The 12,842-nt window shown below is 38.9% G+C and overlaps 1 protein-coding gene across 2 annotated transcripts; it reads left to right on the top strand.

Annotated features, from left to right (window-relative positions):
* The first annotated feature begins 320 nt into the window (after positions 1 to 320).
* Positions 321 to 11,998, top strand: LOC139943084 (uncharacterized). 2 transcript variants are annotated; one of them, XM_071939900.1, is made up of 9 exons: positions 321 to 432; positions 3,158 to 3,581; positions 4,350 to 4,547; positions 7,023 to 7,199; positions 8,357 to 8,542; positions 8,757 to 8,837; positions 9,485 to 9,604; positions 10,886 to 11,145; positions 11,519 to 11,998. In XM_071939900.1, the coding sequence occupies exons 2-8, from the start codon at positions 3,345 to 3,347 to the stop codon at positions 11,096 to 11,098; spliced, it is 1,212 nt and encodes a 403-aa protein (XP_071796001.1). In that variant the 5' UTR covers positions 321 to 432; positions 3,158 to 3,344; the 3' UTR covers positions 11,099 to 11,145; positions 11,519 to 11,998. The 2 variants fall into 2 exon arrangements, with proteins under 2 accessions (XP_071796001.1, XP_071796000.1); XM_071939899.1 differs by having other exon boundaries at positions 10,886 to 11,998.
* The last annotated feature ends 844 nt before the right edge of the window (positions 11,999 to 12,842 follow it).

A 12,842-nucleotide genomic window follows, 5' to 3' on the forward strand; every position in this document is an offset into this window, starting at 1 on the left:
GGCGGCCATATTGGATTTGGAGGTCAAGATGGTCCCCAAACCTTACAATAACCACTCCAGTGTATTTGTCATGCCAGATATAGTGGAAAAGGACATCTCCTTTGTCCATCTAGGTCATCTGGTGCCAGAGCTATTACAATTTATGTTTTTCAAGATGGCGTCGGTGGCCATTTTGAATATTGCGCAATAAAAAAAGTTCCTATCACATTTCAGAGGTTCATAGGAGCTAATTTTCCTTTTAAATGGTTCCTGAACTCAAATCCATCGAGAAAAAAAGGTAGCAAAAAAATGGTCACGGAATCCAAAGATATGACCCTACTATCATTAAAAGATGGCGGCGCCCATGAACGAGTTACGTTAATGTAATTTGTGTACACGTTTTTTGGGGGGGCAAATTTTCAAATCGTCACATCTGGACACAGTCATCATCTGGTAAGCCATGTTATGTGGGAGTAATTCCACAAATGTAAGGAATAAAATGAAGTATACGTTGGAGTTGTGTAGGATTTTTCAAAATGGGAGAAATTTGCAATCAAAGTACCTCGCATTTTGCGAAAACTTTGCGTTTTAGGCATGTAAGGTGGGCTGTAAATGGCGACTGTGATGAGACCTGGGGGGGGGGGGGCATGTGCACAACGGCGTTTCTATTTATTTTGTTAAACAATTTCGGGCTTTTCCCCGATTTCAAAAGAATCCTTCGATGGGGGACATGCTCCTGCATTATTACTATTATATGAAATTCGGGATTTCTTTCCCTCTTGAACCTGCGTTGGATGAACAAACACACCAGGTCGACCGTGCACATTGCTACAGCACAGTGCATGTATATACAATGTACATACACAGACCGTGTGCTACACTGAACCCACATGGATGGCCCTGCATCATCCATCGCGGATTTTTATAACAAACGTATGGAACGCCAAAGAGGCAATTAATCATCGTTGATGGTATTGTAACAGAACCTCCCTAAGAATTCCGCCAGTCGTGGGATTTATTAAAGAAATGGCCAGATAAATTACTAAAAGAAAAATGAACAAGCCAATAATGTTTGGACTCGCAAACGATTCAAAAGTTCAAGTTGTCGTCACTGTAATCTCTTAGCAACTTTTTTATTCAACTAGCAAAATAACTTCCAAATCCAAACTTACATCAAAATGGGAGGCAGTATGGACTAAAAATCCATGAATGTCGCTATTAATTATGACCAAACCATCAAACCTTACACTTAGTTCACCAGAATAAACAGGATTAAAGGAACCCTAAATTGTGTCCAACGTGTCCCCTGTACATGCATGCAGCAATGCTTAAATAAGCATTAAATTTGGGTGAGAACCAGGCCAAATCGGCTGTTAAATTTGGAGGGCTTAAAAACAATTTCCCCCAGAATTATACCCTCAAAATGTTACCCTGCCGCATGTACACAAAAAACATTGTTAAAACCAACCAAGGGCTCTAATAACTCTACAGTACAAGAATATACATATGAATAAAGGCACTATAAACTAGAATGGAACCCCAAATTCCGTCCAATGTGTCTCCTGTACGTGCAGCCATGTTTTAAGCATTAACTTTGGGTGAAAACCAGGCCAAATCGGCTGAATTTGGAGGGCTTAAAAGCCTGTAACACACAACAACTACTTTCCCCCAGAATTATACCCCACAAATGAAAAGAGGCTATTTAAACTGTTGTAGAACCCAGGTAAACACAATGTACATGTATAAGAAAAAACACTAAAGGATCAGCTATAGTGAATTAAAGGTAGCTTACCATAACAAAAAGGGGACCTAAACAAAGCATGGCATGACTCCCTCTGGCGTGTGGCATGCTACATTATAGCACACATAACCCATGCCATATGCAATACACACACAAAAACAGGTCTCACTAAGGTCAACAATTGGTCAGCTATGGTCAGCCTAAAGGGCAAAAATCTAACCAACCATAACAAAATACAAGTAACCAAAATAGTGCAAATATGATGGACAGCCAAAAGGGCAAACATTACCAAAACTCACAGTATTTTGCAACCGGTGATCGTCATCGGTGATGGTCCTACGCGATTGGTGATCAACTTTAGCAATCGGTGATGCATCACGATCGGTGGTGGCATTTTGCAATCGGTGACCAACTTTAGGGATGGGTGGTGGTGTTTTGCAATCGGTGATCAACTTTTCCAACCGATGGTGGTATTTTTCTTCTTTACTGTGTCTTTTATGCGGGACAGGGTGTGGGACAGGAATAGACGGGAATGAGTTTATCTACGTGAAAACGACGGGATGTGCATTTAAAGTTATATACGGGTACTATGGGGCCGGGATGTAAACAAAAAATTACAATATTAAACTTGCATGAATTCGGGTGACAAATATTTGACATGGAGTAAAACTTGACTGTCTTGTTTTTGTTTAGTTGTCCTTTTTTTTTAGTAAGCATTTTATTTGATGATAATGTTCACTCATGGACGAACAAAGCCGATAAAGTGTTGAACGTTTTGAGTTGTTTAGCCGGGACTCAACATTTTGCTTTTTAAAAATACCAGCCAATTCTGTGCCTCTTAAATGTCTGTTGAATGACTCTGATGTTGAGTTTCAAAGTCACCGATTTGGTTGACTATAATGTTTAAACATGTAGCGCGCGATTATCACGTGAGCAGGAGGGTCGGCTGGCGCACCAAACGTGCATGGTGCAATGGTCTTGCCGGTGCAGACTGTCCGCTTCCAGGACAATGGTATCATATCAGTTGAAAATGTATTATTCTGGGGAGAGCATGCGGCTGATCCGTGGTTCATGACCAGTGAAAATACAACTTGTTTATTCATGAAACTTATTGTTATACCAACAATAGCGCCAGGCATGGATAGCTCCTTAAACTTGGCCGCGCTTCAATGCACATGGCCGTTTTTCAGCGGACTGTCGGAGGTCCTTAGCAACAGCAGTATTTGCTGTCCAGTCTGCGGCTTGTCTGCAGAGGAACGCTCGGTAGGTTTTGACAAGCCATCCTACACAACTGTATGTGGCGGGTCACGCATGGCCCAACAATGGAGGACGATGCTTTTATACTATCAGAAAAGCAGGTTGAACGTTGTTTCCTGATGAATTTTTCAGAAAAGTAGATTGAACATTTTTCGTGTTTTCCATTTTTCCGCTTTTCAGTGATTTCTGATGTCTTAGTGAGCAGATGTTACTAATTTACTACACTGACGGTCCAAAAGTGGACATCTACTGTTCGGGTTTCCTGGAAGCAGCAGTGTGGATTGAACGATTTTAAATTAATGTATTTTTCACTTTTACGCTAACCGAGAAGCAGTTAATACGCGCCGCGTGCCGTTGTGTGAAAACCATGGCGTCCACAAGATCACCAGTTTGTCTCCAGAGGGAATGGGCCTACGAATCGCACAAGCAACCGATTCAAACTACCGGAGAGTTTGTCATATTGACTTACAACATTCTCAATCAAGATCTATGTCAGGAAACCAAGGAATTTGGTGAAGACGATGTGACGAATGGTGAGCGTCATGAACTCCTAATGCAGGAGATAGACAATCATACTGACGCTGATGTAGTCTGCATGCAAGAGGTAGGCACAGTAGGGACATACTCCGCCTTTGTAGTCGAACTTCAAAAACTAAACCCTCATACATTATCTGAAAGGCTCAGCTTATCTATAAATATTATATTGCAACAAGGACTGCTCTTCTTTTTCTTGTTGTCAGCACGTTGGGGCCTATCGTCGTAGGTTTTATTTGCCGCTGCTGTACAAATTTAAAGCAAATACGTAATGGATTTGGAGTCTTTTTAAATAAAACGCCGTCTGCACAGTGTTAATGGCGTGCGATGAGGTATCATTTTAAAATACAACTCGTCTTTACAAATTGTACAAATATTTCATGAAAAACATGAAAAAGGGATTAACTGGTGTTCAAGCAGTGAATTACAAGGGCCCGAACCGAAACTGTTTTTATCGAGCGCAAGTCGGACTCCTCCATTTAGTACACTGATGATGCTGCAATAACACCAGAAATAATATGCACACTTTAAACCACTTCTAATTCAAACAATTTTTGTTTACACCCACATTATGATTCTATATAGAGATGACTTTGTAAGGACTTCACTTAGTCAGATGACACTAATTCATTTGTTATTGCCCAATCCACCTTTAATGTTTTCTGCTATTGCTGATGATCTGTTGCTCTCTATAGTCTGACTGTCACTGGTCTCCAAAAGCTTAATGGTTTTGCTAATGACTATACATCTTTGAGGTTTTGAGGAAATGAATAAAACTAAAATGTATGCATACAGACATTTCACATGTTAACTATTGAAACATTTGTTCTTTTATAAGGTGAGTTGTAAGTATTATGGTCAGACACTTTTACCAGCGATGAAGCATCGAGGCTACATTGGTGACTACATTCAGCGACCTAATGACCGGGCTTCTCATGATACAAGACCATGGACCGATGGTTCGGCAACATTTCACAAACAGCAACGTTTTCAGTTGATCAAAAAGAGGGACGGCAATTTCAGAGACGTTTTTCAGGTATTTCCTTTACACATATTCATTCAATTTAGGTTGAAAAATACATTATGAATGTTATTTTGAATCTCAAAGACACTGAATACTATTGGTTGGAAATTACCAAAAATAATTGTTGACATAAAAAACGAGCAGTGGAGAGCTGTTGATAGTATAAAACATTGTGAGAAACGGCTGCCTCTGCAGTGACGTAGTTTTTGAGAAAGAAGTAATTTTCGACGAATTTGACATTGAGACGTCAGAATTCGATTTTGAGGTCTCGAAATCAAGCATCTGAAAGCACACAATTTCGTGTGACAAGGGTGTTTTTTTTTCGTTCATATAGTTATCTCGCAACTTCGACGACCAATTGATCTCAAATTTTCACAGGTATTTTTTTTGCATATGTTAAGGTACACAAAGTGAGAAGACTGGTCTTTGATAATTACCAATAGTGTCCAGTGTCTTTAAGAGTAACATTTTTGTATATATTTTGATGTGTTTAGTGGGTTGCCGTTTTATTTTGTTCACATAAGTACATCAGTCATCTCTAGTACGTCTTTGTACTTTTCTGATTGGGTGCGATTATGACTCCTTCTGTCTGTTCTTTGGACTTAGATTTCACTATTGTAGCAACTACTTGTACATGTATTGTTTATTATAAAAACAGTCGATATCAATCACATACCCAGGAAAACAAATCACATTGATAAAAATCAAAAGAATTAAGTGATCCCATTGAGAGATTAATAGGATTCAATGGGATTGGTATAGAATTTGGGACGTATTCAAATGAATTCAATTGGATCCAATGGGATCCACAGATCCATTGAATCCAATTGAATTGTATTAAAACAATGGGATCCCATTGAATCCCATTCAAAAAATATATTTTTGTTGCCCATGGTGTAATGTACATGGGGATTGTATACATTGTGCATGTGCACTCTATCGTTAACTGGTCCGGCCGTCCCAGACCCCATAATTCATATGACACTGGTAACCAACATCACAGCGATTGTGGATGCATAACTCACACGCTTTGCGTCCTCCAGAATTTTCAGTACCTACCTTTTTTCGTTAATTATCTGTATGTAGGGCCTAAGCATATTTTTTAGCATTCAAACAAATTATTTTTTAAATATATTTTTTATTGTGTACATGGGAAAGTTATTGTCTGTTTGGTCAGTTTTGTGTCTGATTTTGCGTCGTGTTCCGGTTACATGTATTTCAGGGAACATGCGCGCGCACAATAAATGACCTCGCACAGTAACCTTTGCCGTCAGCTGAACTGAACTTCCGTTTAACTATGCGGGATCAATGTGAGATCATACTCAAGTGTGAACGCGGCACAAAAATGCTTGATCTCGCTTTCGGGATCTGGTCCTCCTTGGATCCTTGGAGGAGGATCTAGTGTAAACGCGGTGTATGTGTAAGCATCATGTGGCTAGGCAAGGCACATGAGCGATCTTTGAACCATGAGGGACCCCAACATTTTTGTAGGTACTTTTGATGACCATCGGAGCATGGCGACAGTATTGTGTACCATGAACCATGCTCCGATGGTTGCACTTTTGGTATTGTCACTATTCAACTCAGTTCCATTGAGTGCTGTTAGTGATACCCCCTAGATGTCCATGTGAATAATGGTTGTGCGCATAGATTATGGTTCGCTGTGAATATTGTTGCAACAAAAAACTTTTTAATCTTTTGAACTGAATGCATGATTTATTATATTATCAGTTCTTCTCGTGTAGCTAGTATTGGTTTAAAACGTGGGTCAGTGACAATTATATTTTGCACTTCTTGTCACGTACGCCTATGTAGTTTTGTGATGGAAGCAGTTTGTAAACAGCCACCTTGTGAAATAAAGTCAATCGATTGCTTGTTCCATGTTGACTGTTGACTGATAGACCCCACACTACATTAAATGTGGTTTAATAGGCAGTACAATGCCAATACTGAAGCATCAACTGGAAGTTCCAACAACTTTGTCCTCTCCGACCTGTTTTCCAAAACGTTGACATACGACGTTCTATACACAGACTACCTTTGTACATTTTTATGAAGATACAATGATCATCTACCGTTATTCATACCTTTGCAGACTGAACGTTACTTCATATCCCCATCCACACTTGTGTCCTTAAGCAAGACACTCATCAGCTTCGTCCATCGGATGACGTAAAGCAGTTGGGCCCAAGTGTTGTTTAACGCAGTGTAAAAGAACCCAGTGCGCTTTAACGAAACGAACAGGGGGTTGCCCGGTGTTCCTGGCTGTGGCTGCTGTATGCGCCGTAGCACCTTGTACATCCTTATAAGGTGCAACATAATTGGGTCTCAGAATCCATCACTGCAATAAACTATCTTTCTGAAAGTTTGTACATACTCACCGCCATGAGTAACTTGTTTGGTAGATATGTGCGCTAATAAGACTTTGATACTATTATATATTGACATTGTCAATGAATAATGTTGTGACATTTTAATCCCTTTTAGGAAAATGCGCGAAATGGAGTTACAGATGACAAGGAAACAATGTTGAGTATTACCGACAGTAGACGCTCATTTCTATTTACTCTGTTCCGATGTCACAAAACCAAGCGTCTCCTCGCCGTTGGTAATGTTCACCTCAGCTTCGACTTTTTTAAAAGAATGGATTTGATTTCATTAGAGGTAATTATTTACAGGAAGTTGAAATTAGTAAATAATCTAATTCAGTTAGAAAAAGTAATGTTTAAAAAAAACATGGATGACACATGTTGTGAAATAGCTGGAAAAGCCCAACTGCTTAAAATGTTGTGTGTTAGTTAATCTCGATGTTGAGTTTTTTTTACCCATACACCGATGTGTGTGTTAGAACTGCATACTCAATACTTTCCAGAGTCCTGCGAAAAAAAATTCACATGCATATTACCCGGGTGGGATTTCAACCCACGACCCTTGCAATTCTAGAACAGCGTGTTACCAATTAGTACCGAGAATGCCCGGTAGCTAGAGGCAGTTCGAATCATATGCTTTGGCAGCGGGTACCGCAACGATATTTCAAAGGACTCGGAAAAGTACTGAGTAAACAGTTCTAACACACGTCGGTGCAGGCCTAATGTAAAGAGCAAATAAAATATTCTTTATCTCCGATGCAAATTTTACATTGTAAGGCCGTGTCCGAATTGGCGACTTCGGCTACAGCTACGGCTAGGGCGCGCACGTCTGCTATTCTTCAACACTGACAGACGCGCTGATCTAGCCGTAGCTGTAGCCGAAGTCACCAATTCGGACACGGCCTAAGATGTACCCCTTTAAGCCCTATGAAAATTGCCACTTTCATTGTATAAATAGCGCCCTCAAGGGTTAAAAGGCAGTGGACACTACTGGTAATTGTCAAAGACTAGCCTTCACAGTTGGTGTATCTCAACATATGCATAAAATAACAAACCTGTGAAAATTTGAGCTCAATCGGTCATCGAAGTTGCGAGATAGTAATGAAAGAAAAAACACCCTTGTCACACGAAGTTGTGTGCCTTTCAATGGTTGATTTCGAGACCTCAAGTTCTAAATATGATGTCTCGAAATCAAATTCTTGGGAAATTACTTCTTTCTCGAAAACTACGGCACTTCTTCAGAGGGAGCCGTTTCTCATAATGGTTTATACCATCAACCTCTCCCCATTACTCGTCATCAAGAAAGGTTTTATGCTAACAATTATTTTAAATAATTACCAATAGTGTCCACTGCCTTTAAGACATGTATCTTCCATTATGGCGAATTATAACAGGTGAGCCTTTATTATTTAGTATCAATAAACACATGCAAAATCTCACAATTATGTTTAGGTATCGTTTGCCATCAACGAACTCATCAAATTTTCTGGTGGCTTAGAAACACCGCATATCCTGTGTGGCGATTTCAACCAGGAACCACATCATCCCGGGTACCAGCTGCTTCATGATAGGTGTTTCAATCATTCCATGACTAAATATGTACGAAGTTTTGATCAGAGTGATGAAGAAACTAACAAGGTCAGTCGTTGTTAAGGAAAACTCAAGAAATAACCTTTTTTTCTTCTAAATCCTGAATGCTAAGTTGAGGTGTTTCCTTCACCAAGGATAACAATGTGCCACACCACTTGAACACCACACCAACATAACAATTAATTGTTACATTGAAACCTTCATGAAACTGTTGATCTTGTCAATGACACTTGCACTGAATCACAGTATTTGTACCTTGCAGACCGTGTCTTTGATGGATATATTCAAAGATCATTTCACACACCCATCGGCAAGTCTCAGGAGTGCATACGAAGCAATACTGGTGAGTACATTACATGTATATTGAGTTAAAGCACCATAAACATCTTTGTAAACTGCTGACCTAAGTTTGTGCTATATGCAATGCACACAATGACTTGTATAACCGAAGTTACTTATATTTTGCATATATCGATTGGAAAGATAACTGTGAGAAAGTGGCATATGACCAATTGTGAATTCACTGCAATATTCTCAACGAAGAACACAAACTTGTTCAGTGACGATTCTAGAAATCTAGTACCCTAATCTAAAAATCTATAACTATCATGATTTGAGTCATTGCATGGTGAGTTATCAATAATAAATTTGGTGTCCGGTAACATCCTGCCATGTATAGTTTGTTTCGAAGAGAACTGTTTTGCTATAAATTCCATTACTGCAGAGTAGATTTATCGTGCTTTTTTCGGGAGACTTCTCAGTTTGAAAAGACTGTCCTGCTTATTTTAATAACTACTACCTGGGCGGAAGGTATAGACATCAGCTGGGAGTTAGTACTACTTTAGCTTATAGTTATAGGATCGTTATTTACTGCACTACCGCGGAGTGAGCTCTTAAAGTTGGTCTCAGTGTTTCGACTATAGCTTGCTCTTAGTCATCGTCAGTAATCAAACGATTAAGACATTGGTTACTTATTTGGTTCTGACATAGGGTCACGAGCTACCCTTCTCCTGCTATGAAGACTCCTCTGATTTGTACCAAACTCCTAAGAGAGATCGTCCCAGTGATGCTGTTCAGATGATGTTTGATGCAATCCCTAGTCACCCTAAGGTAATGTTTCCAGCCAAATCAGGGCTAGTCTTGGCTCAAGACGACAGTGATTGATAGTGGGTGGTGTGATACGCTCAGTTGTGGTTAAATTATACCACAAGAGGGCGCACTTTGACGATATACAACTGAGCGTATTAGACTAGTCGTTTTGGGCCAAGACTACCGCAGGGTGAGCTTTATTTGGCCCATTGCATCAAGCAAGTCGTTTCTTTCTTATCAAATGCTGTCAAACTGGCTTCATCTCTCTATTTATTTTTTATCCTTGTGACTTCTGTAACTCCAATGATTTTGTTGGAAATAAGGACAAATGGCTTATATTGGGATTCGAAACTGGGACACAAGGTCTCCGCATTTTGTTTACGTGCTAATGTGCTTTAAAATATGGAAAGCGCTTTTTGTTTGGGCAAGACGAAAAGACATTGCATTGCATTTGAACAACAATGAGAGAAGAATTGGAAAAACTTCTCCTTATGTATAGACCATTGGCATTATGACGTCACACTCCCACAAAGCGACCTCACTGAAGACAAGGAGGCAAATCATTGGACGGTAACTTTTCTTTGCGTGGAAAAACGAGCCCAGGACATCAGCTTACATGTAGCATTTCACGTCATTCTCTGGTTCTATTGAGGCAAATCTCGTGTCATGTAAACCTCCTTAAGATAAATTGAACGGAGCGGGATTTGAATCAACGACCGATCTGGATTAATAAGATGGCGCTCTACCAACTAAATAGTTATCTATCTAGCCATGTTGACGGGCTCCCTATTTTGTCAATATTATCTTTGTTTGGGGTGCCAGTCGGAAGCCATTCACCCGTTAAGACACTGGACACTTTTTGTAATTGTCAAAGACCAGTCTTCTTAGTTGGTGTATCTCAACATAATGCATAAAATAACAAACCTGTGAAAGTTTGAGATCATCAATCGGTCGTCGAAGTTGCGAGATAAAAGTGAATGAAAAAAACACCTTTGCCACACGAAGTTGTGTGCTTTCAGATGCTTGATTTCGATACCTCAAATTCTAAATCTGAGGTCTCGAAATCAAATTCGTGGAAAAATTACTTATTTCTTTCTCAAAAACTACATTAACTTTTGAGGGAGTCGTTTCTCACAATGTTTTTTTTTTACCATCAAGCGGTTGACCAGGGGATCATCGTCATTATAAATGCCCTCTGATGCAAATCCAGAGGTCGTTGGTTGAAATCCTACTTTGGTATTTTGGTCAAACCAGAAATAATAGCAATGACATTATTGTTTGTGTTATTTGTAATGTCCTCAGGTCTATCGGAACGATCCTGAAACGTACGGATCTGAGAAGTACATTGCGACTCTTGACTACATTTGGTTTAGCTCAGACGTATTGCAGTGTAATGGTGTGCTGAAGATGGTTGATGAAGACTTAATCACTCCGTTTGCTACTTGTCCCAACCCGAGCTTTCCATCAGATCACCTCCTACTCAATGCAAGATTTGATTTTCTCACACCACCATAAACCAACTCATCAGACACACATGTGTACACCATTGATGACAAGTTCGGGTGAGTGACATGTTCGACTAGACTTGTCCAGACACTGTGACGAAGCTCTCGAATTAACCATAATCGACTATACAGTGCATGCTTCTTAGTCAGTATCCCTGTGCTCTATTGGGTGCGTTCGTTACCAAGTTTCTATTTTGATGATTTGGGCCTTTTCGGAGTTATTTTTGGTCAAAACCTGATTATTTCTTAGGATCAAAAATATTGTTATTTACTAAAATAGATCCGAAGTTGTTTGTTTGTATGCAAATGTTTTATAGGGCCACTAGCGAAGTAACTTTATTCTTAAGTGTTATTTTGACCCACTCAATTTGTTCGTTTATTTACTTTGATTATCCTGTGTGTATTTCCCAACAATTTTTTGTTCTATCAGTTTGCCGCCGTTAACTCCCGTAAACCTCTGTACATCACCGTTACGTCTCACTCTGTTGATTGAAGTGATTTCCCCGGTAACAATTTGTAAGTGTGAACTTAGAATGGTCTATAACTGTTATAATTGAACATTATTAATGTGGTGCAACGAATTTGTTCTAGCCTTTAATAATTGTTTTGTTTTATCTTTCTGGTAACCTTGCATTTTCTTTAATCGTTCCAAAAAACCTCTCATTGCTTGTTTTCTTTTAATACCCCTCTTGTATTCTTGATTTGTTGGGTCAATTATGTATTTATATATTATTTATCTCTTGATTATTTGTTATTTTAATTCACCTGCGAGTCCTCGCTGAGTTATAAAATAAAATACCGGGTTGATCGACACAATATTTGTCTACCGACTGTCCACTGTTTGCATCATATACCGTGACATAATTCTTAAAGTGAATTCAAATAAAACCGTTAATTTTCCTGTCATTTATTTCTGGTATATGTATTGAACATCAATAAAATGTGTTTTGTTTATCAAATAAATGCTGTCGCTCAGGTAGAGACTGCATCGTATTCGAAAAGGATGAATTTATTTAGTATTTACAATTGTATAACAAAGTTGTATACGTTTATCAATAAGTGGTGTTAATTAAAATGTGATACATAACATCCTGCATATAACGAGTGAGCAAAATTAGACCAACGGATGCAACTTTTCTTGTAGTATCCTGACTAATAATAACAGGCGTATAATAGCATTAACAACATAGATTGGCTTTTAATAAGGGATAGAACCCCGAACCCAAGGCGAGGGCAACAGTTCATGAAGGAACTTTTGACAGCAAAGTCACTATCTCCCATTGTTGCACCCGCCAAATTACCAAACTAACAATCTAAACGGAGCACATTAAAATCGGGTTGATGACCACTGTAAAGAATAATGAAAAACCACTGTCACGATATTTATCTAGAAGAAACTCCTTTAATGTCTGTTACTGGTCATCACTGGTATAAGAATCACGTTACATCAATCATTATCAAAACATTTAATACTTGTCAATCTTTAAACGATGTACTTACTTTACTGAAGATGTAATGCAGCAAACTCAAACTTACTTCTAACAAATAACTAAATTAAATGTACTGATCTCTAAATCTGGTTCAAAATGGTTCAAAGAATAAACTTCATAAAACAAACACCTTTAAATGCATACACAATAACTCCTTTCAACAGGTGTTCAACCTATAACCATTACAATCTTGTCCCTGCAGTAAATGATCAAGGCATACCTATAATTAAATATTCACAAGAAAAATAGGTGTTCTTGCCTACA

Source organism: Asterias amurensis, chromosome 10, assembly GCF_032118995.1.
Source record: "Asterias amurensis chromosome 10, ASM3211899v1".
NCBI classification, from domain to species: domain Eukaryota; kingdom Metazoa; phylum Echinodermata; class Asteroidea; order Forcipulatida; family Asteriidae; genus Asterias; species Asterias amurensis.

Excerpts from the sequence above, each read along its gene's own strand:
- LOC139943084 (XM_071939899.1), top strand. The coding sequence starts at position 3,345 with ATGGCGTCCACAAGATCACCAGTTTGTCTCCAGAGGGAATGGGCCTAC. Across the intron at positions 4,548-7,022 it reads ATTTCAGAGACGTTTTTCAG|GAAAATGCGCGAAATGGAGT; the intron begins GTATTTCCTTTA and ends AATCCCTTTTAG. Across the intron at positions 8,838-9,484 it reads GTGCATACGAAGCAATACTG|GGTCACGAGCTACCCTTCTC; the intron begins GTGAGTACATTA and ends GTTCTGACATAG.